This window comes from Pseudophryne corroboree, chromosome 1, assembly GCF_028390025.1.
Source record: "Pseudophryne corroboree isolate aPseCor3 chromosome 1, aPseCor3.hap2, whole genome shotgun sequence".
Classification (NCBI taxonomy): Eukaryota; Metazoa; Chordata; class Amphibia; order Anura; family Myobatrachidae; genus Pseudophryne; species Pseudophryne corroboree.
In genome coordinates this window covers 140,873,525-140,896,913 of record NC_086444.1, presented here as the reverse complement: position 1 = coordinate 140,896,913, position 23,389 = coordinate 140,873,525, and the positions used below count along the sequence as shown (strand labels likewise).

The following is a 23,389-nucleotide window of genomic DNA, read 5'->3' as shown; positions in this document are numbered from 1 at the left end:
TGTACGTTCAGGGAAAGGGCGGCGCAACACAGATCAGCTATAAGACAGGCCTTGGAAGGCAAAGAGATCGACCAGCCTGTGGCCAGGCATTTCAAGGAAGCAAGATATACAATGGCGGCCTTGCGTTACAAATTGATCGACCATGTTCCATCAATGACAAGAGGAGGAGATCGCAACAGGAAGTTGTTGCAATTGGAGGCACGATGGATTTTTGAATTCAATACGGTTGCACCTTCTGGCCTCAACGAGAACCTTTCCCTCCTTTGTTTTCTTTGAGCGGGCCTTCGCTTGTTTATCCTTGACATGTTTTTTCCTGTCCTTTTTCTCTTTATGTGTCGTTTGCTTTTCCACGCTCTATATGGGTGTTATGAGGGTTGTAAGGAAATTATTACCTTTTGTAAAATGTATTTCCATCTCTTGTGGGGGGTTATCATCAGGGCCGGTATGTGCAATTATCCCCTCCCCTTTGTTGTGGGGTTGGGAACCTTTGTTAGGTTGATATATGGGCCTGGGTCATGATGACGGTACCCCCACAGGGGTTGGACAGTTTTGGATTAATTTATGCTCTCACTCTTTGGTTTCTGTACTAGGTGGCTGGAGGTGGAGGTAGCACTTAGTAATAGGGACTTACTCCTTGAGTCGCATGGGCCGTGTGTGCGGTCGCGCAGGCGCATTGTGGCGGAGATAGGAGTTATGCATGTGCATCTAGCGGTGTCTTTCTATCTAAATCACCTCTTGGTTCTCCATGATTCCTTAGCTAGCGCAAACCTGTGGGGCCAGTTGGTCCGGGGGTTTGTTACCCTGGTTGCTGTGGATACAGTCCCGCCCACGGTTCCTATGGTTACCATCGGGACGGAGACCGGCATATGACGTCATTGCGCTGGTGCCGGAAACGCGGGAGCGGCAAGAGGGATTTCTCACGCTCTGGTAGTATAAAGGGATGTGGTTTGTACATTGTTTGTATCCTGACGAAAGGCGCAAATAAAAGCGTCTGAAACGTTGATTGAATAAGCTTGTGAAGCTGTGTAATCTTTTTACAAATCCTTGGAGTGCCGCCCACCAACTTGTGCTGTCTGCTGGGCTCTATAGTGCCACGGGAGGGCACCCAGGTATTTATGCTGTGCTGTTGGAGTGCCGGTCATACATGTGTGTGTATATATATATATATATATATATGTGTACTAGTTTGTGTCTGTGCGTGTAATATATATATTTACATGATAATTAAAAAGAAAAAAAAGTATGTACCCATAGACAGCAGTGGCACAGCACCATCAGCTGTCTGGGTCCCCACGAGCCAGGTGCAAGGTTATTCCAAAGTAGAAGGCTAACTTGAAGAAGGATGAAAGTCACATGGTCGCCTCGCTGTTACCCGGATGCGGAAGTGCCACTGGGGGTCGCCATCATGGGAAGTAAGATGGCAGCGGCCAGCAGGGTCGTACAGGTAAGGTTGAGAAACGAGAGCCCCCCCGGGCCTCATACCCCCAGTGCCCGGAGGGTAGGGCAATGTGCACATCACGGCCCAGCCGGACGGCGTATTGCTTCAGTGTCAGGGCCGGCTGCTCTGGCAGCAGAGGAGACCTGGGGGTGACCTGCACAGAATTAACCACCCTGGGACTCTAAGGTGTCTGTCTAACTAGAAGTCCCAGCATACTTCCTATGTAGTGACCACTGCTGCTTATCCGATTGTACAGCCCGGTTGTAAAATCGGGATTGCATTGCATCGCACAGATCGTGTAACCAGTGAAGGGCATGCGATGCAATTCGATCAGATCCTATGATCCTGCACGATTGCACTGTGGTACGTGTGATACTCGGTCCTGTTTTGTTCTGCAGCCAGTGGATCGGTGCTGTCTCTTAAATACGTTTGGGTTGCTTTTATTTATTTTATATTGCATCCTTAAAAAACAAACGTGTTCCATGTGTAATCATGGCCTCTGGTGGAGGAGACATGAGGTCAAACTGGAAATCCTTTCATTGCAAGAATAGAGAATGATGTAGGTGAGCCAGACCAGGCTTTGAGATGTTATTTACTAGAGTGACCATATTATCCCTTTTTCCTGGGACGCTCATGGATTACACAGGTTCTGTGGCTGGCTGACTTCAAGCCTACATTTCAGCTGGTTTTATTCAGCCACAGAACCTGTGTAATCCATGAGCGTCCCAGGTAAAAGGGATAATATGGTCACTATAGTTGCTCTATGAAGGTCGCAGCGCATACCCCTGACATCATGGCCCCATGAAGCCTGGTCTGTCCTGGAGATGTATGTAACCTGCTCACTGTACTGTCACGTTCCTAGGACTCCTGTAATGTGAAATAATTAGCATGGGTCAATCATTAGTGAGAAAGCTTAATACAGTTCTGTCATATCTGTCAGATCACAGTCAGGGTCACTATATACTGTATCATGCTAAACCTTTGTGATCTGTAGGGCCACTGTTGGCCAGAGCAAATGGACGGTCGCCACAGCTGTTCATTCCGGTACCACATTTCATTTTTAGTTATTGCTTGAAATACTTTAGTCGTTGATCAAATGCTCTGGGCACTGCCAGGCAGTAACTTGAGATTACCGAGAGGCAAACTGAGGCACTTATGGGGAGCCATGATTGGTCCTCAAGCCTTAAAAAAAAAAAAAAAAAAGCCACACAGCAGTAACTTTAAAAAAATGAATACATTTAATCAGAGACATCTTTTAAAGTGTCAGTCTATGTAAAATATGATAATAAAGCAGGAAGGTTCTAGGGGCTGCAGGTGAAGGCCAGTTGGCTGTGACTGCCTTACTGTAAACACCTTTCTCAGATAGTGCTAATAAGAATACACACATTTGCTTAACAGCAGTTGAACCTGATCTGTCAGATGTAGGTCGTTGACTGAGTTGAAGATACAGGTGTACTGTAGTAGGAGTTCCCAACCATGGTCCTCAAGACACACTTAGGCTGGGGCCACACATTGCGGCCAAGCGGCTTGGCCGGGAGGGGTGTTCTGTGTGTATACGGATCCTGTTCTGCCGGATCCCGCAGAACAGGATCCGGCCAGTGACACACGGGATTTCAATGGAACACAGGATTTCAATGAGAACACATACATTTCAATGTATGTGTTCACACGGCCGCACTGTCATCCAACGTTGGAGCTGGCGTCGGCGGGACTGCCGCACATGTGTGGGCGCCTGCATGGGCGTGCGTGTGCAGTCTCCTTGCGGCCAAGTGGGTCCCGATTGGCCCCTATGTGTGGCCCCACACTTATAGTCCAGGTTTTAAGTATAGCCATACTTGAGAACAGGTGTCTTAATTAGTACCTCAGTTATTTTGATTTAACCATCTGTGCTCAAGCATGGAGATCATTAAAACTTGGACCGTTAGTGTACCATCAGGACTGTGGTTGGGAATTCTGTTCTAAATCCTAATTTCTCTATCGTCCTAGTGGATGCTGGGGTTCCTGAAAGGACCATGGGGAATAGCGGCTCCGCAGGAGACAGGGCACAAAAAGTAAAGCTTTTAACCATGTGGTGTGTACTGGCTCCTCCCCCTATGACCCTCCTCCAAGCCTCAGTTAGGTTTTTGTGCCCGGCCGAGAAGGGTGCAATCTAGGTGGCTCTCCTAAAGAGCTGCTTAGAAAAAGTTTAGCTAGGTTTTTTATTTTACAGTGATTCCTGCTGGCAAAAGGATCACTGCAGCGAGGGACTTAGGGGAGAAGGAGTCAACTCACCTGCGTGCAGGATGGATTGGCTTCTTGGCTACTGGACATCAAGCTCCAGAGGGACGATCACAGGTTCAGCCTGGATGGGTCACCGGAGCCGCGCCGCCGGCCCCCTTGCAGATGCTGAAGACAGAAGATGGTCCAGAATCGGCGGCAGAAGACTCCTCAGTCTTCTTAAGGTAGTGCACAGCACTGCAGCTGTGCGCCATTGCTCCCAGCACACTTCACACGGCAGTCACTGAGGGTGCAGGGCGCTGGGGGGGGGCGCCCTGGGCAGCAATGAGAAACCTTTTTTAGGCATAAAATACCTCACATATAGCCTCCGGGGGCTATATGGAGATATTTAACCCCTGCCTGAATCCATTGAAGAGCGGGAGACGAGCCCGCCGAAAAAGGGGCGGGGCCTATCTCCTCAGCACACGGCGCCATTTTCCTCTCACAGCTCCGCTGGTCAGGAAGGCTCCCAGTCTCTCCCCTGCACTGCACTACAGAAACAGGGTAAAACAAGAGAGGGGGGGCAAAATTGTGGCATTATATATATTTAAAGCAGCTATATAGGGAGCACTTATTATAAGGCTATCCCTGTCATATATAGCGCTTTTGGTGTGTGCTGGCAGACTCTCCCTCTGTCTCCCCAAAGGGCTAGTGGGGTCCTGTCTTCGTTTAGAGCATTCCCTGTGTGTCTGCTGTGTGTCGGTACGCGTGTGTCGACATGTATGAGGACGATATTGGTGTGGAGGCGGAGCAATTGCCAAATATGGGGATGTCACCTCCTAGGGGGTCGACACCAGAATGGATGCCTTTATTTATGGAATTACGGGATAGTGTCAACACGCTAAAGCAGTCGTTTGACGACATGAGACGGCCGGACAATCAATTAGTGCCTGTCCAGGCGCCTCAAACACCGTCAGGGGCTGTAAAACGCCCTTTGCCTCAGTCGGTCGACACAGACCCAGACACAGGCACTGATTCCAGTGGTGACGGTGACGAATCAACCGTATTTTCCAGTAGGGCCACACGTTATATGATTTTGGCAATGAAGGAGGCGTTACATATAGCTGATACTACAGGTACCACTAAACAGGGTATTATGTGGGGTGTGAAAAAACTACCTATAGTTTTTCCTGAATCAGAAGAATTAAATGAGGTGTGTGATGAAGCGTGGGTTGCCCCCGATAAAAAAATGCTAATTTCAAAGAAGTTATTGGCTTTATACCCTTTCCCGCCAGAGGTTAGGGCGCGCTGGGAAACACCTCCTAGGGTGGACAAGGCGCTCACACGCTTATCAAAACAAGTGGCGTTACCCTCTCCTGAGACGGCCGCACTTAAAGATCCAGCAGATAGGAGGATGGAAAATATCCAAAAAAGTATATACACACATACAGGTGTTATACTACGACCAGCTATAGCGACAGCCTGGATGTGCAGTGCTGGAGTAGCTTGGTCAGAGTCCCTGATTGAAAATATTGATACCCTGGATAGGGACAATGTTTTACTGTCTTTGGAGCAAATAAAGGATGCATTTCTTTATATGCGTGATGCACAGAGGGATATCTGCACGCTGGCATCACGGGTAAGTGCTATGTCCATTTCGGCCAGAAGAAGTTTATGGACGCGACAGTGGTCAGGCGATGCGGACTCAAAACGGCATATGGAAGTTTTGCCGTATAAAGGGGAGGAGTTATTTGGAGTCGGTATATCGGATTTGGTGGCCACGGCTACGGCCGGGAAATCCACCTTTTTACCTCAAGTCACTCCCCAACAGAAAAAGACACCGACTTTTCAACCGCAGCCCTTTCGTTCCTTTAAAAACAAGAGAGCAAAGGGATATTCATATCTGCCACGAGGCAGAGGAAAGGGGAAGAGACAGCAACAGGCAGCTCCTTCCCAGGAACAGAAGCCCTCCCCCGCTTCTACAAAAGCTTCAGCATGACGCTGGGGCTTCTCAAGCGGACTCGGGGGCGGTGGGGGGTCGTCTCAAGAATTTCAGCGCGCAGTGGGCTCACTCGCAGGTAGATCCCTGGATCCTGCAGATAATATCTCAGGGGTACAGGTTAGAACTAGAGACGTCTCCACCTCGCCGTTTCCTGAAGTCTGCTTTACCAACGTCCCCCTCCGACAGGGTGACGGTCTTGGAAGCCATTCACAAGCTGTACTCTCAGCAGGTGATAGTCAAAGTACCCCTTTTACAACAGGGAAAGGGGTATTATTCCACTCTATTTGTGGTACCGAAGCCGGACGGCTCGGTAAGACCTATTCTAAATCTGAAATCCCTGAACCTGTACATAAAAAAGTTCAAGTTCAAGATGGAGTCACTCAGAGCGGTGATAGCGAACCTGGAAGAAGGGGACTTTATGGTATCCTTGGACATCAAGGATGCGTATCTCCACGTCCCAATTTACCCCTCACACCAGGGGTACCTCAGGTTCGTCGTACAAAACTGTCACTATCAGTTTCAGACGCTGCCGTTTGGATTGTCCACGGCACCTCGGGTCTTTACCAAAGTAATGGCCGAGATGATGATTCTTCTTCGAAGAAAAGGCGTGTTAATTATCCCAACCTTGGACGATCTCCTGATAAGGGCAAGGTCAAGAGAACAGCTAGAGATGGGAGTAGCACTGTCTCAAGAAGTGCTAAAACAGCACGGGTGGATTTTGAATATTCCAAAATCCCAGTTAATTCCGACAACACGTCTGCTGTTCCTAGGGATGATTCTGGACACGGTTCAGAAAAAGGTATTTCTCCCGGAGGAAAAAGCCAAGGAGTTATCCGAACTTGTCAGGAACCTCCTAAAGCCAGGAAAGGTGTCTGTACATCAATGCACAAGAGTCCTGGAAAAAATGGTGGCTTCTTACGAAGCAATTCCATTCGGCAGATTCCACGCAAGAATTTTCCAGAGGGATCTGCTCGACAAATGGTCAGGGTCGCATCTTCAGATGCACCGGCGGATAACCCTGTCTCCAAGGACAAGGGTATCTCTTCTGTGGTGGTTGCAGAGCGCTCATCTATTGGAGGGCCGCAGATTCGGCATACAGGATTGGATCCTGGTGACCACGGACGCCAGCCTGAGAGGCTGGGGAGCAGTCACACAAGGAAGGAACTTCCAGGGCGTGTGGTCGAGCCTGGAGATGTCTCTTCACATAAACATTCTGGAACTAAGAGCAATCTACAATGCTCTAAGTCAGGCAGAACCTCTGCTTCTAGGAAAACCGGTGTTGATCCAGTCGGACAACATCACGGCAGTCGCCCATGTAAACAGACAGGGCGGTACAAGAAGCAGGAGTGCAATGGCAGAAGCTGCGAGGATTCTTCGCTGGGCGGAGAATCATGTGATGGCACTGTCAGCAGTGTTCATCCCGGGAGTGGACAACTGGGAAGCAGACTTCCTCAGCAGACACGACCTTCACCCGGGAGAGTGGGGACTTCATCCAGAAGTTTTCCACATGCTTGTAACCCGTTGGGAAAGACCAATGGTGGACATGATGGCGTCTCGCCTCAACAAAAAACTGGACAGGTATTGCGCCAGGTCAAGAGACCCGCAGGCAATAGCTGTGGACGCGCTGGTAACGCCTTGGGTGTACCAGTTGGTGTATGTGTTTCCTCCTCTGCCTCTCATACCAAAGGTATTGAGAATTATAAGGAAAAGAGGAGTAAGAACGATACTAGTGGCTCCGGATTGGCCAAGAAGGACTTGGTACCCGGAACTTCAAGAGATGATCACGGACGATCCGTGGCCTCTACCTCTGAGAAGGGACCTGCTTCAGCAAGGTCCCTGTCTGTTTCAAGACTTACCGCGGCTGCGTTTGACGGCATGGCGGTTGAACGCCGGATCCTAAAGGGAAAAGGCATTCCGGAAGAAGTCATTCCTACTTTGATTAAAGCAAGGAAGGAAGTAACCGCGAAACACTATCACCGCATTTGGCGAAAATATGTTGCGTGGTGCGAGGATCGGAGTGCTCCGACGGAGGAATTTCAACTGGGTCGATTCCTGCATTTCCTGCAATCAGGATTGTCTATGGGTCTCAAGTTGGGATCTATTAAGGTTCAAATTTCGGCCCTGTCAATATTCTTCCAAAAAGAATTGGCCTCAGTTCCTGAGGTCCAGACTTTTGTTAAGGGTGTACTGCGTATACAGCCCCCTGTAGTGCCTCCGGTGGCACCGTGGGATCTAAACGTAGTTTTAGATTTCCTCAAATCCCATTGGTTTGAACCACTAAAAAAGGTGGATTTGAAATATCTCACATGGAAAGTGTCCATGCTACTAGCCCTGGCTTCAGCCAGGAGAGTGTCAGAACTGGCGGCTTTATCTTACAAAAGCCCATATCTAATTTTCCATTCGGATAGGGCAGAACTGCGGACGCGTCCGCATTTTCTCCCTAAGGTGGTATCAGCGTTTCACCTGAACCAGCCTATTGTAGTGCCTGCGGCTACAAACGACTTGGAGGACTCCAAGTTGTTGGACGTTGTTAGAGCTTTAAAAATATACATTTCAAGGACGGCTGGAGTCAGAAAATCTGACTCGCTGTTTATACTGTATGCACCCAACAAGCTGGGTGCTCCTGCTTCTAAGCAGTCGATTGCTCGTTGGATTTGTAGCACAATTCAACTTGCATATTCTGTGGCAGGCCTGCCACAGCCTAAATCTGTTAAGGCCCATTCCACAAGGAAGGTGGGCTCATCTTGGGCGGCTGCCCGAGGGGTCTCGGCATTACAACTCTGCCGAGCAGCTACGTGGTCGGGGGAGAACACGTTTGTAAAATTCTACAAATTTGATACCCTGGCAAAAGAGGACCTGGAGTTCTCTCATTCGGTGTTGCAGAGTCATCCGCACTCTCCCGCCCGTTTGGGAGCTTTGGTATAATCCCCATGGTCCTTTCAGGAACCCCAGCATCCACTAGGACGATAGAGAAAATAAGAATTTACTTACCGATAATTCTATTTCTCGGAGTCCGTAGTGGATGCTGGGCGCCCATCCCAAGTGCGGATTATCTGCAATAATTGTACATAGTTATTGTTGCCTTCATCGGGTTATTGTTGTAGGAAGCCATCTTTCAGAGGCTCCTCTGTTATCATACTGTTAACTGGGTTTTAGATCACAAGTTGTACGGTGTGATTGGTGTGGCTGGTATGAGTCTTACCCGGGATTCAAGATCCTTCCTTATTGTGTACGCTCGTCCGGGCACAGTACCTAACTGAGGCTTGGAGGAGGGTCATAGGGGGAGGAGCCAGTACACACCACATGGTTAAAAGCTTTACTTTTTGTGCCCTGTCTCCTGCGGAGCCGCTATTCCCCATGGTCCTTTCAGGAACCCCAGCATCCACTACGGACTCCGAGAAATAGAATTATCGGTAAGTAAATTCTTATTTTCTCTGACGTCCTAGTGGATGCTGGGACTTCCGTAAGGACCATGGGGAATAGCGGCTCCGCAGGAGACTGGGCACAAAGTAAAAGCTTTAGGACTAGCTGGTGTGTACTGGCTCCTCCCCCTATGACCCTCCTCCAAGCCTCAGTTAAGATTTTGTGCCCGGCCGAGAAGGGTGCAATCTAGGTGGCTCTCCTGAGCTGCTTAGAAGTAAAAGTATACTTAGGTTTTTTATTTTCAGCGAGTCCTGCTGACAACAGGCTCACTGCAGCGCGGGACTAAGGGGAGAAGAAGCGAACTCACCTGCGTGCAGAGTGGATTGGGCTTCTTGGCTACTGGACATTAGCTCCAGAGGGACGATCACAGGTTCAGCCTGGATGGGTCCCGGAGCCGCGCCGCCGGCCCCCTTACAGAGCCAGAAGAGCGAAGAGGTCCGGAGAAAGCGGCGGCAGACCTGTCTTCAGATAAGGTAGCGCACAGCACTGCAGCTGTGCGCCATTGCTCTCAGCACACTTCACACTCCGGTCACTGAGGGTGCAGGGCGCTGGGGGGGAGCGCCTTGAGACGCAATAAAACTTGATAAAAACCTTATGTGGCTAAAGAAATGCATCACATATAGCTCCTGGGCTATATGGATGCATTTAACCCCTGCCAGTTTTCCAGAAAAAAGCGGGAGAAAAGGCCGCCGTGAAGGGGGCGGAGCCTATCTCCTCAGCACACAAGCGCCATTTTCTTTCACAGCTCCGCTGGAAGGACGGCTCCCTGACTCTCCCCTGCAGACTACACTACAGAAACAGGGTAAAACAAGAGAGGGGGGCACTATTGGCAGCTAATATATAATACAGTAGCTATAAAGGGAGTAACACTTATATAAGGTTATCCCTGAATATATATAGCGCTCTGGTGTGTGCTGGCAAACTCTCCCTCTGTCTCCCCAAAGGGCTAGTGGGGTCCTATCCTCTGTCAGAGCATTCCCTGTGTGTGTGCTGGGTGTCGGTACGATTGTGTCGACATGTATGAGGAGGAAAATGATGTGGAAGCAGAGCAATTGCCTGTGTTAGTGATGTCACCCCCTAGGGAGTCGACACCTGACTGGATGGTTGTATTTAAAGAATTACGTGACAATGTCAGCACTTTGCAAAAAACTGTTGACGACATGAGACAGCCGGCAAATCAGTTAGTGCCTATTCAGGCGTCTCAGACACCGTCAGGGGCGCTAAAACGCCCGTTACCTCAGATGGTCGACACAGACCCAGACGCGGATACTGAATCCAGTGTCGACGGTGAGGAGACGAACGTAATGTCCAGTAGGGCCACACGTTACATGATCACGGCGATGAAGGAGGCATTGAACATTTCTGACACTACAAGTACCACAAAAAAGGGTATTATGTGGGGTGTGAAAAAACTACAAGTAGTTTTTCCTGAATCAGATGAATTAAATGAGGTGTGTGATAAGGCGTGGGTTTCCCCCGATAAAAAACTGCTGATTTCTAACAAATTATTGGCACTATACCCTTTCCCGCCAGAGGTTAGGGCACGTTGGGAAACACCCCCTAGGGTAGATAAGGCGCTCACACGCTTATCGAAACAAGTGGCGTTACCGTCTCCTGATACGGCCGCCCTCAAGGAACCAGCTGATAGAAGGCTGGAAAATATCCTAAAAGGTATATACACACATACTGGTGTTATACTGCGACCAGCAATCGCCTCAGCCTGGATGTGCAGCGCTGGAGTGGCTTGGTCGGATTCCCTGACTGAAAATATTGATACCCTGGATAGGGACAGTATATTATTAACTATAGAGCATTTAAAGGATGCATTACTATATATGCGTGATGCACAGAGGGATATTTGCACCCTGGCATCAAGAGTGAGTGCGATGTCCATTTCTGCCAGAAGGGCGTTATGGACGCGACAGTGGTCAGGTGATGCAGATTCCAAACGACATATGGAAGTATTGCCGTATAAAGGGGAGGAGTTATTTGGGGTCGGTCTATCAGACCTGGTGGCCACGGCAACGGCTGGAAAGTCCACCTTTTTACCCCAGGTCACCTCTCAGCAGAAAAAGACACCGTCTTTTCAAACTCAGTCCTTTCGTTCCCATAAGAACAAGCGGGCAAAAGGCCACTCATTTCTGCCCCGGGGCAGAGGAAGAGGAAAAAGACTGCACCAGGCAGCCTCTTCCCAGGAGCAGAAGCCCTCCCCCGCTTCTGCCAAGTCTTCAGCATGACGCTGGGGCTTTACAAGGGGACTCAGGCACGGTGGGGGCCCGTCTCAAAAATTTCAACGCGCAGTGGGCTCACTCGCAAGTGGACCCCTGGATCCTGCAGGTAGTATCACAGGGGTACAAATTGGAATTCGAGACGTCTCCCCCTCGAAGATTCCTGAAGTCTGCTCTACCAACGTCTCCCTCCGACAGGGAGGCAGTATTGGAAGCTATTCACAAGCTGTATTCCCAGCAGGTGATAATCAAGTTACCCCTCCTACTACAGGGAAAGGGGTATTATTCCACGCTGTTTGTGGTACCGAAGCCGGACGGCTCGGTGAGACCAATTTTAAATCTAAAATCCTTGAACACTTACATAAAAAGGTTCAAGTTCAAGATGGAATCACTCAGAGCAGTGATAGCGAATCTGGAAGAAGGGGACTATATGGTATCTCTGGACATCAAAGATGCTTATCTCCATGTCCCAATCTTCCCTTCTCACCAAGGGTACCTCAGGTTTGTGGTACAAGACTGTCATTATCAGTTTCAGACGCTGCCGTTTGGATTGTCCACGGCACCCTGGGTCTTTACCAAGGTAATGGCCGAAATGATGATTCTTCTTCGAAGAAAAGGCGTCCTTAATTATCCCTTACTTGGACGATCTCCTGATAAGGGCAAGGTCCAGGGAACAGTTAGAGTTCGGAGTAGCACTGTCTCGGGTAGTGTTACGTCAGCACGGGTGGATTCTAAATATCCCAAAATCACAGCTGATTCCAACAACACGTCTACTGTTCCTGGGGATGATTCTGGACACAGTCCAGAAAAAGGTGTTTCTCCCGGAGGAGAAGGCCAGGGAGTTATCTGAGCTAGTCAGGAACCTCCTAAAACCAGGCCAGGTGTCAGTGCATCAATGCACGAGAGTCCTGGGAAAAATGGTGGCTTCTTACGAAGCGATTCCATTCGGAAGATTCCATGCAAGAACGTTTCAGTGGGATCTGCTGGACAAATGGTCCGGATCGCATCTTCAGATGCATCAGCGGATTACCCTATCTCCAAGGACAAGGGTGTCTCTCCTGTGGTGGTTACAGAGGGCTCATCTTCTAGAGGGCCGCAGATTCGACATTCAGGATTGGATGCTGGTGACCACGGATGCCAGCCTGAGAGGCTGGGGAGCAGTCACACAGGGAAGAAATTTCCAGGGCTTGTGGTCAAGCATGGAAGCGTCTCTTCACATAAATATCCTGGAACTAAGGGCCATTTACAATGCCCTAAGTCAAGCAAGGCCTCTGCTTCAGGGTCAGTCGGTATTGATCAAATCGGACAACATCACGGCAGTCACCCACGTCAACAGACAGGGCGGCACAAGAAGCAGGAGGGCAATGGCAGAAGCTGCAAGGATTCTCCGCTGGGCGGAAAATCATGTGGTAGCACTGTCAGCAGTGTTCATTCCGGGAGTGGACAACTGGGAAGCAGACTTCCTCAGCAGACTGGTAACACCGTGGGTGTACCAGTCGGTGTATGTGTTCCCTCCTCTGCCTCTCATACCAAAGGTACTGAGAATCATAAGAAAGAGAGGAGTAAGAACTATACTCGTGGCTCCGGATTGGCCAAGAAGAACTTGGTACCCGGAACTGCAAGAGATGCTCACGGAGGATCCGTGGCCTCTACCTCTAAGAAAGGACCTGCTCCAGCAGGGACCTTGTCTGTTCCAAGACTTACCGCGGCTGCGTTTGACGGCATGGCGGTTGAACGCCGGATCCTGATGGAAAAAGGCATTCCAGATGAAGTCATCCCTACCCTGATCAAAGCCAGGAAGGATGTAACTGCGAAACATTATCACCGCATTTGGCGAAAATATGTTGCGTGGTGTGAGGCCAAGAAGGCCCCCACAGAGGAATTTCAACTGGGTCGTTTCTTACATTTCCTGCAAGCAGGACTGTCTATGGGCCTAAAATTAGGATCCATTAAGGTTCAAATTTCGGCCCTGTCGATCTTCTTCCAGAAAGAACTGGCTTCAGTGCCTGAAGTTCAGACGTTTGTCAAGGGGGTACTGCATATACAGCCTCCTTTTGTGCCACCAGTGGCACCTTGGGATCTCAATGTAGTTTTAGGGTTCCTAAAATCACATTGGTTTGAACCACTCACCACTGTGGACTTGAAATATCTCACATGGAAAGTGGTAATGCTGTTAGCCCTGGCTTCAGCCAGGCGTGTCTCAGAATTGGCGGCTTTATCATATAAAAGCCCTTACCTAATTTTTCATTCAGACAGGGCAGAATTGAGGACTCGTCCTCAATTTCTCCCTAAGGTGGTTTCAGCGTTTCACATGAACCAACCTATTGTGGTACCTGCCGGCTACTAGGGACTTGGAGGACTCCAAGTTACTGGACGTAGTCAGGGCCCTGAAAATATATGTTTCCAGGACGGCTGGAGTCAGAAAATCTGACTCGCTGTTTATCCTGTATGCACCCAACAAGCTGGGTGCTCCTGCTTCTAAGCAGACGATTGCTCGTTGGATTTGTAGTACAATTCAGCTTGCACATTCTGTGGCAGGACTGCCACAGCCAAAATCTGTTAAAGCCCATTCCACAAGGAAAGTGGGCTCATCTTGGGCGGCTGCCCGAGGGGTCTCGGCTTTACAACTTTGCCGAGCAGCTACTTGGTCAGGGGCAAACACGTTTGCAAAATTTTACAAATTCGATACCCTGGCTGAGGAGGACCTGGAGTTCTCTCATTCGGTGCTGCAGAGTCATCCGCACTCTCCCGCCCGTTTGGGAGCTTTGGTATAATCCCCATGGTCCTTACGGAAGTCCCAGCATCCACTAGGACGTCAGAGAAAATAAGAATTTACTTACCGATAATTCTATTTCTCGTAGTCCGTAGTGGATGCTGGGCGCCCATCCCAAGTGCGGATTGTCTGCAATACTTGTATATAGTTATTGTTACAAAAAATCGGGTTGTTTATTGTTGTGAGCCATCTTTTTAGAGGCTCCTAAGTTTTATCATACTGTTAACTGGGTTCAGATCACAGGTTGTACGGTGTGATTGGTGTGGCTGGTATGAGTCTTACCCGGGATTCAAAATCCTTCCTTATTGTGTACGCTCGTCCGGGCACAGTATCCTAACTGAGGCTTGGAGGAGGGTCATAGGGGGAGGAGCCAGTGCACACCAGCTAGTCCTAAAGCTTTTACTTTGTGCCCAGTCTCCTGCGGAGCCGCTATTCCCCATGGTCCTTACGGAAGTCCCAGCATCCACTACGGACTACGAGAAATAGAATTATCGGTAAGTAAATTCTTATTTTCTTTAACGTCCTAGTGGATACTGGGGTTCTGTACTTTAGTACCATGGGGTATAGATCGGGTCCACTGGAGCCTGGCACTTTAAAAACCTTTAGTGTGTGTATGTGTGTGCTGGCTCCTCCCCTCTATGCCCCTCCTACCAGACTCCATTTTAGAAAATGTGCCCAAGGAGCCGGGTGCATTTCTCTGGAGCTCCAGAGAGTTTCCTTTATTTTTGTTTTAGTTTGTTATTTTCAGGTAGCCCTGGCTACCTGCTTCGTGGGACTTAGAGGGGGGGGACCGAACTAACCTCCTGAGGGTTAGTGGTTCGTAATCCCAGCTGACAGGACACTGAGCTCCTGAGGTACTGATCACACATCGTTAGTATGTGTGCCCACACCAGCAGCTAGCCGCCACCTTCTAACAGATGCTGAAGTTTCAAGGTGCGGTGAGTGTTACACCAGGGTCCCGGTTAGCGGGTCCCCTGTGCAGTTTGGCAGCAAGTCATGCGGGGCCCAGAGCTGCGGTGCCCAATGCGGACAAACTGGCTCAGGGCTGATGCCCCACAGTGTTCACTGTCACTGAAGGCTTTGTGTGCACTGTATACATTTTCTGATGTGTAAATAACTTGGCCAGTATAATCTATTACTCGGGGATCGTGTGCCATTACAGGCGGCAGGGATTCCCGGAGCGGGACCTGAGGCGGGAAGGCACCATTTCCTGCTGCTGCGGATCAGTCAGGCTGCATGTACGCTGCTCCTGCGGTGACCCACGCTGCTACAAGACTCTGTACTGGTACCAGGGGGCCATAGAAGGGGGAGCATACCAGCGGCAGCGCTACTGCACTATTGTCAGGTCATACATTTACGTTAAACATTTTACTTCTGTGTGCTGGTGTCCACTCCTCCGTTTCACTCTAGGGGATCTCTAGGGTCTGTGTGGGGTTTTGGTCAGTGGGCTGAGCTGTATTACAGTTGTGTAAGATGTCTGTTGACATGGTTCTGTCTGCTGCTTGTATCTAAACCCCGTCTTCAGCGGGGTCACTCAAGTGTGAACAATGTTCCTTACTCCACAGGGACACAGTTCACAGGCACCTGACTGGCTAGATAGTTTTAAAAGCATGATTCAGAATTAACTGCAGCTAAAAAAAGGGAGAAAGGTGTTAAAACACTATTGATAGTGTGGCCAAAGCAGCAGATACCAGAAAGGCTTCTAAGCCCCCTCTAGTGGTTTCACATAAATGCTCACTGCCTCAGGTGCTCCAGTCTGATTCTGATCAGCCTGATGTGGATGATGATGATATGGATGAGGACAGCTCTCTGTCCCATGGGGTGGAGGCTCTCATTTTTGCTGTAAGAGAGGTCCTTCACGTACCGGATCGGGAGGCAGAACGCGATGAGGAGTTTTACTTTAATGTTAGACCAAAGACCTCAGCAACTTTTCCTGTGTCTAAAGAATTAAACTCCCTGGCCAGGGAGGCTTGGTTAAACCCTGATAAAAATGTTTACATTTCTTAGAGGTTTTTAACCAATTTTTTCCCTCCCAGCTGAGGACAGAAAGATATGGGGGGAAAAAACCCTGTCAGTCGATACGTCTGTATTAAGACTGGTGCTGCCTGTACCAGGGGCTATATACCTTAAAGAGCCAGCTGACCGTAAAATTGAGACCACACTCAAGGCAGTTTATATGGCAGCGGGCGTAGCACAACGCCCCACAATTGTTTGTAGGTGGATTTCCAGGGCAGTAGTCAAGTGGTCTGATATAGTTATTGACGGTTTATACTCTCTGCCCCGTGAAGAGGTCATTACTCAGCTGCAACATAGACATGATTCTGCAAAATTTATGAGCGAGGCTATTAAGGAGTTGTGTACGATAAATGGCCCCACTTCTGCTATGGCTGTTTCGGCGTGCAGAGCTCTGTGGGTACGTCAGTGGTTGGCAGACGCTGATTCCAAAAAGGGTGTAGAAAATCTTCCTTTTACAGGTGATGCCCTGTTTGGAGACCAATCAAATAAATGGATCTCCCAAGCAACGGCGGGTAGGTCTGCCTATCTGTCGTCGGCTGCGCCACCTGCTAGACGTTCTTACACAGGACCCTCCTTGCAGTCCTTTTTGTGTGGCAAGGTTCAGAGGCAGGGGCCGAGGGGTCTCCACCACTTCCAGAGGATCTCGTGGTAAGTCCCGTAAGCCTGCCACTGCTGTCTCCCTGGACCAGACCACCGGATCCCCAGCCGCTAAGCCTTCCTGTGTGACGGTTTGCCCCAGCAACAAGGCGACTTTCAGGTAGGTGCTTGTCTTCAACACCTCGCCCAGGTGTGGGTGGAGTCCTGCCGGGACCCTTGGGTGAGGGACCTCATTTCCCAAGGTTACTGGCTGGAATTTCAAACACTCCCTCCTCACAGATTTTTTAAGTCTGGCTTACCAGCTTTACCCGCAGCAAGAGTTTCCTTGCAAGAAGCTATGCAAAAACTTTTGCAAACAGGGGTGGTGGTTCCAGTACCTCCTCCGTTACGCAACAGGGGTTTTTACTCCAGTCTTTTTGTCATTCCCAAACCAGATGGTTCAGTATGCCCCATCTTGAACTTGAAGTCTCGAAACCTGTATCAGTGGGTGTTCAAATTCAAGATGGAATCCCTGCGGGCGGTGGTGTCCTCTCTGGAGGAGGGGGAGTACCTGGTATCTCTGGATGTCAAGAATGCTTACCTACACATTCCCATGTGGGCTCTCCCATCAGGCTTACCTCAGGTTCGCCATATTGGATGACCATTTCCAGTTTCAGGCCTTACCCTTCACCAAAGTCATGGCGGAGATGATGCGGCAACTGCGCAGGATGGATGTCAACATATTTGGACGATCTCCTTATAAAGGCTGTGTCCAGGGAGCGTCTGCTGCACAGCATCGATCTGACGACTCGCCTACTTACGGATCATGGGTGTATCCTAAATTTTCAGAAATCTCACCTGGAACCGACCCAACGTCTTCAGTTCCTGGGAAGGATACTGGATACAGTGTCTCAAAAGGTGTTTCTCCCGATGGACAAGGCCTTGTCTATCCAGGCTATGGTTCGCTCGGTGCTCAGTCCTCGCAAGGTATCCATACATTTTTGCATCAGGTTACTGGGCAAGATGGTGGCTGCTTACGAGGCAATCCAATACGGCAGATTTCATGCCTGACCATTTCAGCTGGATCCGCTGGACAAATGGTCGGTGTCTCACCTCCTACATGCATCAGGAAGTGATATTATCTCCGAGAGCCTGGATTTCTCTGTTATGGTGGCTACAAGTTCCTCACCTGGTGGAAGGCAGGAGTTTCAATATCCACTCGTGGATTCTACTGACAACGGTTGCCAGCCTCCGGGGTTGGGTGGCTGTGACTCAAGGGACCCAGTTCCAGGGGATGTGGTCAAGACAGGAATCTGCTCTACCAATAAACATCCTGGAACTCAGGGCAATCTACAATGCTCTTCTGCAGGCTTCTCATCTACTGAGGGATCGGGCGATCCAGGCTCAATCGGATAACGCCACGGCGGTGGCGTACATAAATCGACAAGGGGGAACAAGAAGCAGAGCAGCGATGCAAGAAGTGTCAAAAATCCTACTCTGGGCAGAGGCCAACGCAAGGGCCGTCTCAGCCATATTCATTCCAGGAGTGGACAACTGGGAAGCGGACACAACCTCCATCTGGGGGGATGGGGTCTACATCCCCAGGTGTTTCAACACTTAATTTACCGGTGGGGCTGTCTGCAGATAGACCTGATGGCTTCTTGTCTCAACAAGAAGCTATGCCACTACTGTTCTAGAACGAGGGATCCCAGGCGGTAGCAGTGGACGCGCTGACAACACCTTGGCCGTCCAGTTTGTGTATCTGTTCCCTCCTCTACCGCTCATCCCAAGAGTTCTCAAAAGACTACGAAGGGAAAGCGTTCTAGCAATTTTAATTGCCCCGGATTGGCCTCAACGGGTGTGGTACTCGGACCTCCTAACCATGGCTCTAGAGGATCCTTGGCCTCTACTGCTCCAAAAGGATCTTCAACAAGGTCCGTTCATCTATCCAGACTTACAGCAGTTACGTTGGACGGCTTGGAAGTTGAGAGGGAGATTCTAGCAAGAAAAGTTCTTTCCTCCCGGGTTTCCACCATGATCCAAGCAAAGAAGATGGTGACGTCCAAACATTAACATCGTATCTGGAAGAAGTATGTTCCTGGTGTGAAAGTAGAAAGGTGTCCCTTTTCCTGCAAGCGGGAGTGGATCTGGGCCTACGTTTAGGCTCTTATCAAAGTACAGATTTGTGCACTTTCTATTTTCTTCCAAAAGCAACTCGCCTTATTGCCGGAAGTACAAACTTTCCTTAAAGGTGTTTTTCATATGCAACTGCCCTTTGTACCTCCCACGGCTCCGTGGTATCTCAATGTGGTTCTATCCTTTCTTCAGTCGTATTGGTTTGAACCCTTACATAGGGTGGAGTTAAAATTTCTCACCTGGAAGACGGTGATGTTATTGTCATTGGCATTTGCCAGATGTGTCTCTGAATTAGGGGCATTATCCAGTAAGAGCCCTTATTTGACTTTTGCCTAAAATGGTGTCAGCTTTTCATGTGAATCAACCTATTGTGGTTCCAGTGTTGTCTGATGTCCTTGGATGTGGTCAGGGCTTTGAAGATTTATGTCAAAAGGATGGCCCGTCATTGGAAATCTGACTCGCTGTTTGTCCTTTATGACGCCTCCAAGATTGGTCGGCCGGATTCTAAGAAACTATTGCTCGCTGGCTCTGGTTGACTATTCAACAGGCCTATACTTTGGCGGCTCTGCCTTTGCTGACGTCTATTCAAGCCCACTCGACGAGGTCTGTGGGTTCTTCCTGGGCGGCTGCCCTGGGTGTCTCGGCCTTACAATTGTGCCGAGCCGCAACTTGGTCGGGTTCGAACACGTTTGTTAAATTCTATAGGTTCGACACCTTGGCCAAGCATGACCTTCAATTTGGTCAGGCGGTTTTACAGGGGTTTCAGCGCACTCCCACCTGCTTGGGAGCTATGGGACCTCCCCATGGTACTAAAGTACAGAACCCCAGTATCCACTACAGAAAAGGAATTACCGGTAGGTATTAAAGTCCTATTTTCCCCAAACACATTCCTCAAAAGCCATTTTACAGTCCAGGCTTTTAATGACACCCATGGTTGGGCTGAGATTGTTAACTCAAAATCAGTGAGGTGCTAATTAAGTCACCTGTGCTCAAGCATGGATATCCTTAAAGACAGGACTGCGAATGGGCTTTCTCTGACGTCCTAGTGGATGCTGGGGACTCCGTAAGGACCATGGGGAATAGCGGCTCCGCAGGAGACTGGGCACAACTAAGAAAGATTTAGGACTACCTGGTGTGCACTGGCTCCTCCCACTATGACCCTCCTCCAGACCTCAGTTGGAATCTTGTGCCCGGCTGAGCTGGATGCACACTAGGGGCTCTCCTGAGCTCCTAGAGATAAAGTATATTTTAGGTTTTTTATTTTACAGTGAGATCTGCTGGCAACAGACTCACTGCAGCGAGGGACTAAGGGGAGAAGAAGCGAACCTACCTAACTGGTGGTAGCTTGGGCTTCTTAGGCTACTTGACACCATTAGCTCCAGAGGGATCGACCGCATGGAACCGGCCATTGATGTTCGGTCCCGGAGCCGCGCCGCCGGCCCCCTTACCGAGCCAGAAGCAAGAAGTGATCCGGAAAATCGGCGGCAGAAGACTCCTGTCTTCAACAAGGTAGCGCACAGCACTGCAGCTGTGCGCCATTGCTCCTCATGCACACCTCACACTGTGGTCACTGATGGGTGCAGGGCGCTGGGGGGGGGGGGCGCCCTGAGCAGCAATATAAACACCTTGCCTGGCAAAATGATCACAATATATAGCCCCAGAGGCTATATATGTGATAATTTACCCCTGCCAGTATTCCTGAAAAATGCGGGAGAAGTCCGCGAAAAAGGGGCGGAGCTATCTCCCTCAGCACACTGGCGCCATTTCTCCCTCCGCTCCGCTGGAAGGAAGCTCCCTGGCTCTTCCCTGCAGTCTACACTACAGAAGGGTAAAAAAGAGAGGGGGGGGGCACTAATTTTAGGCGCAATATACATATATAGCAGCTATAAGGGGAAATCATTTAGTTAATCCCTGTATTATATAGCGCTCTGGTGTGTGCTGGCATACTCTCTCTCTGTCTCCCCAAAGGGCTTTGTGGGGTCCTGTCTTCTGTCAGAGCATTCCCTGTGTGTGTGCGGTGTGTCGGTACGGCTGTGTCGACATGTTTGATGAGGAGGCTTATGTGGAGGCGGAGCAGATGCCTATAAATGTGTTGTCACCCCCTGCGGGGCAGACACCTGAGTGGATGGACTTGTGGAAGGAATTACGTGAAAGTGTCGACTCCTTACATAAAAAATTTGACGACATGCCAAATGCGGGACAGCCGGCTTCTCAGCTCGTGCCTGCCCAGACGTCTCAAAGGCCATCAGGGGCTCTAAAACGCCCGCTACCTCAGATGGCAGACACAGATGTCGACACGGATACTGATACCAGTGTCGACGACGAAGAGACTAATGTAATGTCCAATAGGGCCACTCGTTACATGATTGAGGCAATGAAAAATGTTTTACACATTTGTGATGTGACCCCAGGTACCACAAAAAAGGGTATTATGTTTGGAGAGAAAAAACTACCAGTAGTTTTTCCCCCTTCTGAAGAATTAAATGAAGTGTGTGAAGTAGCGTGGGCTTGCCCCGATAAAAAATTGGTAATTTCTAAAAAGTTACTAATGGCGTACCCTTTCCCGCCAGAGGATAGGTCACGTTGGGAAACACCCCCTAGGGTGGATAAAGCGCTTACACGCTTATCAAAAAAGGTGGCACTACCGTCTCTGGATACGGCTGCCCTAAAGGAACCTGCTGATAGAAAGCAGGAGGCTCTCCTGAAGGCTATATATACACACACTGGTATTATACTGAGACCAGCTATTGCTTCAGCATGGATGTGCAGTGCTGCAGCTGCGTGGTCAGATTCCCTGTCAGAAAACATTGACACCCTAGACAGGGACACTATATTGCTAAACATAGAGCATATTAAAGACGCTGTCTTATACATGAGAGATGCACAGAGGGATATTTGCCGGCTGGCATCTAAAATAAGTGCACTGTCCATTTCTGCCAGGAGAGGGTTATGGACTCGGCAGTGGACAGGTGATGCAGATTCAAAAAGGCACATGAAAGTTTTGCCTTATAAGGGTGAGGAGTTGTTCGGGGATGGTCTTCCAGACCTAGTGTCCACAGCAACGGCTGGGAAGTCAGCATTTTTACCACATGTCCCCTCACAACCAAAGAAAGCACCGTATTATCAGGTACAGTCCTTTCGTCCCCAAAAGAGCAGGCGGGGTAGAGGCGCGTCCTTTCTGCCCAGAGGCAGAGGTAGGGGAAAAAAGCTGCAGCATACAGCCAGTTCCCAGGAACAAAAGTCCTCCCCCGCTTCTTCTTTTAAGTCCGCCGCATGACGCTCAGGTACGGTGGGGGCCCGTCTCAAAAACTTCAGCAATCAGTGGGCTCGCTCACAAGTAGATCCCTGGATCCTTCAAGTGGTATCTCAGGGGTACAGGCTGGAATTCGAGACATTTCCCCCCCGCCGTTTCCTCAAATCTGCCTTGCCAACAACTCCCTCCGGCAGGGAGGCTGTGATAGAGGCAATTCACAAGCTGTATTCCCAGCAGGTGATAGTCAAGGTGCCCCTACTTCAACAAGGACGGGGTTACTATTCCACAATGTTTGTGGTACCGAAACCGGACGGTTCGGTGAGACCCATTTTAAATTTGAAATCCTTGAACACATATATAAAAAAATTCAAGTTCAAGATGGAATCGCTATTGCTTCAGCATGGATGTGCAGTGCTGCAGCTGCGTGGTCAGATTCCCTGTCAGAAAACATTGACACCCTAGACAGGGACACTATATTGCTAAACATAGAGCATATTAAAGACGCTGTCTTATACATGAGAGATGCACAGAGGGATATTTGCCGGCTGGCATCTAAAATAAGTGCACTGTCCATTTCTGCCAGGAGAGGGTTATGGACTCGGCAGTGGACAGGTGATGCAGATTCAAAAAGGCACATGAAAGTTTTGCCTTATAAGGGTGAGGAGTTGTTCGGGGATGGTCTTCCAGACCTAGTGTCCACAGCAACGGCTGGGAAGTCAGCATTTTTACCACATGTCCCCTCACAACCAAAGAAAGCACCGTATTATCAGGTACAGTCCTTTCGTCCCCAAAAGAGCAGGCGGGGTAGAGGCGCGTCCTTTCTGCCCAGAGGCAGAGGTAGGGGAAAAAAGCTGCAGCATACAGCCAGTTCCCAGGAACAAAAGTCCTCCCCCGCTTCTTCTTTTAAGTCCGCCGCATGACGCTCAGGTACAGTGGGGGCCCGTCTCAAAAACTTCAGCAATCAGTGGGCTCGCTCACAAGTAGATCCCTGGATCCTTCAAGTGGTATCTCAGGGGTACAGGCTGGAATTCGAGACATTTCCCCCCCGCCGTTTCCTCAAATCTGCCTTGCCAACAACTCCCTCCGGCAGGGAGGCTGTGATAGAGGCAATTCACAAGCTGTATTCCCAGCAGGTGATAGTCAAGGTGCCCCTACTTCAACAAGGACGGGGTTACTATTCCACAATGTTTGTGGTACCGAAACCGGACGGTTCGGTGAGACCCATTTTAAATTTGAAATCCTTGAACACATATATAAAAAAATTCAAGTTCAAGATGGAATCGCTCAGGGCGGTTATTGCAAGCCTGGACGAGGGGGATTACATGGTATCACTGGACATCAAGGATGC

At 49.6% G+C, this 23,389-nt stretch overlaps 1 protein-coding gene across 2 annotated transcripts in view; it reads left to right on the top strand.

Moving 5' to 3' along the window:
* The first annotated feature begins 1,340 nt into the window (after window positions 1-1,340).
* Window positions 1,341-23,389, top strand: part of KGD4 (alpha-ketoglutarate dehydrogenase subunit 4) — a 79,059-nt gene continuing 57,010 nt past the window's right edge. The window contains exon 1 of one of the 2 annotated variants that reach the window (XM_063963335.1): window positions 1,341-1,444. In XM_063963335.1, coding sequence (XP_063819405.1) covers window positions 1,343-1,444 — 102 coding nt within the window. In that variant the 5' untranslated portion in view covers window positions 1,341-1,342. Of the gene's footprint in view, window positions 1,445-1,472; window positions 1,802-23,389 lie in introns of those variants that run through there. The other variant, XM_063963340.1, reaches the window with a different exon arrangement.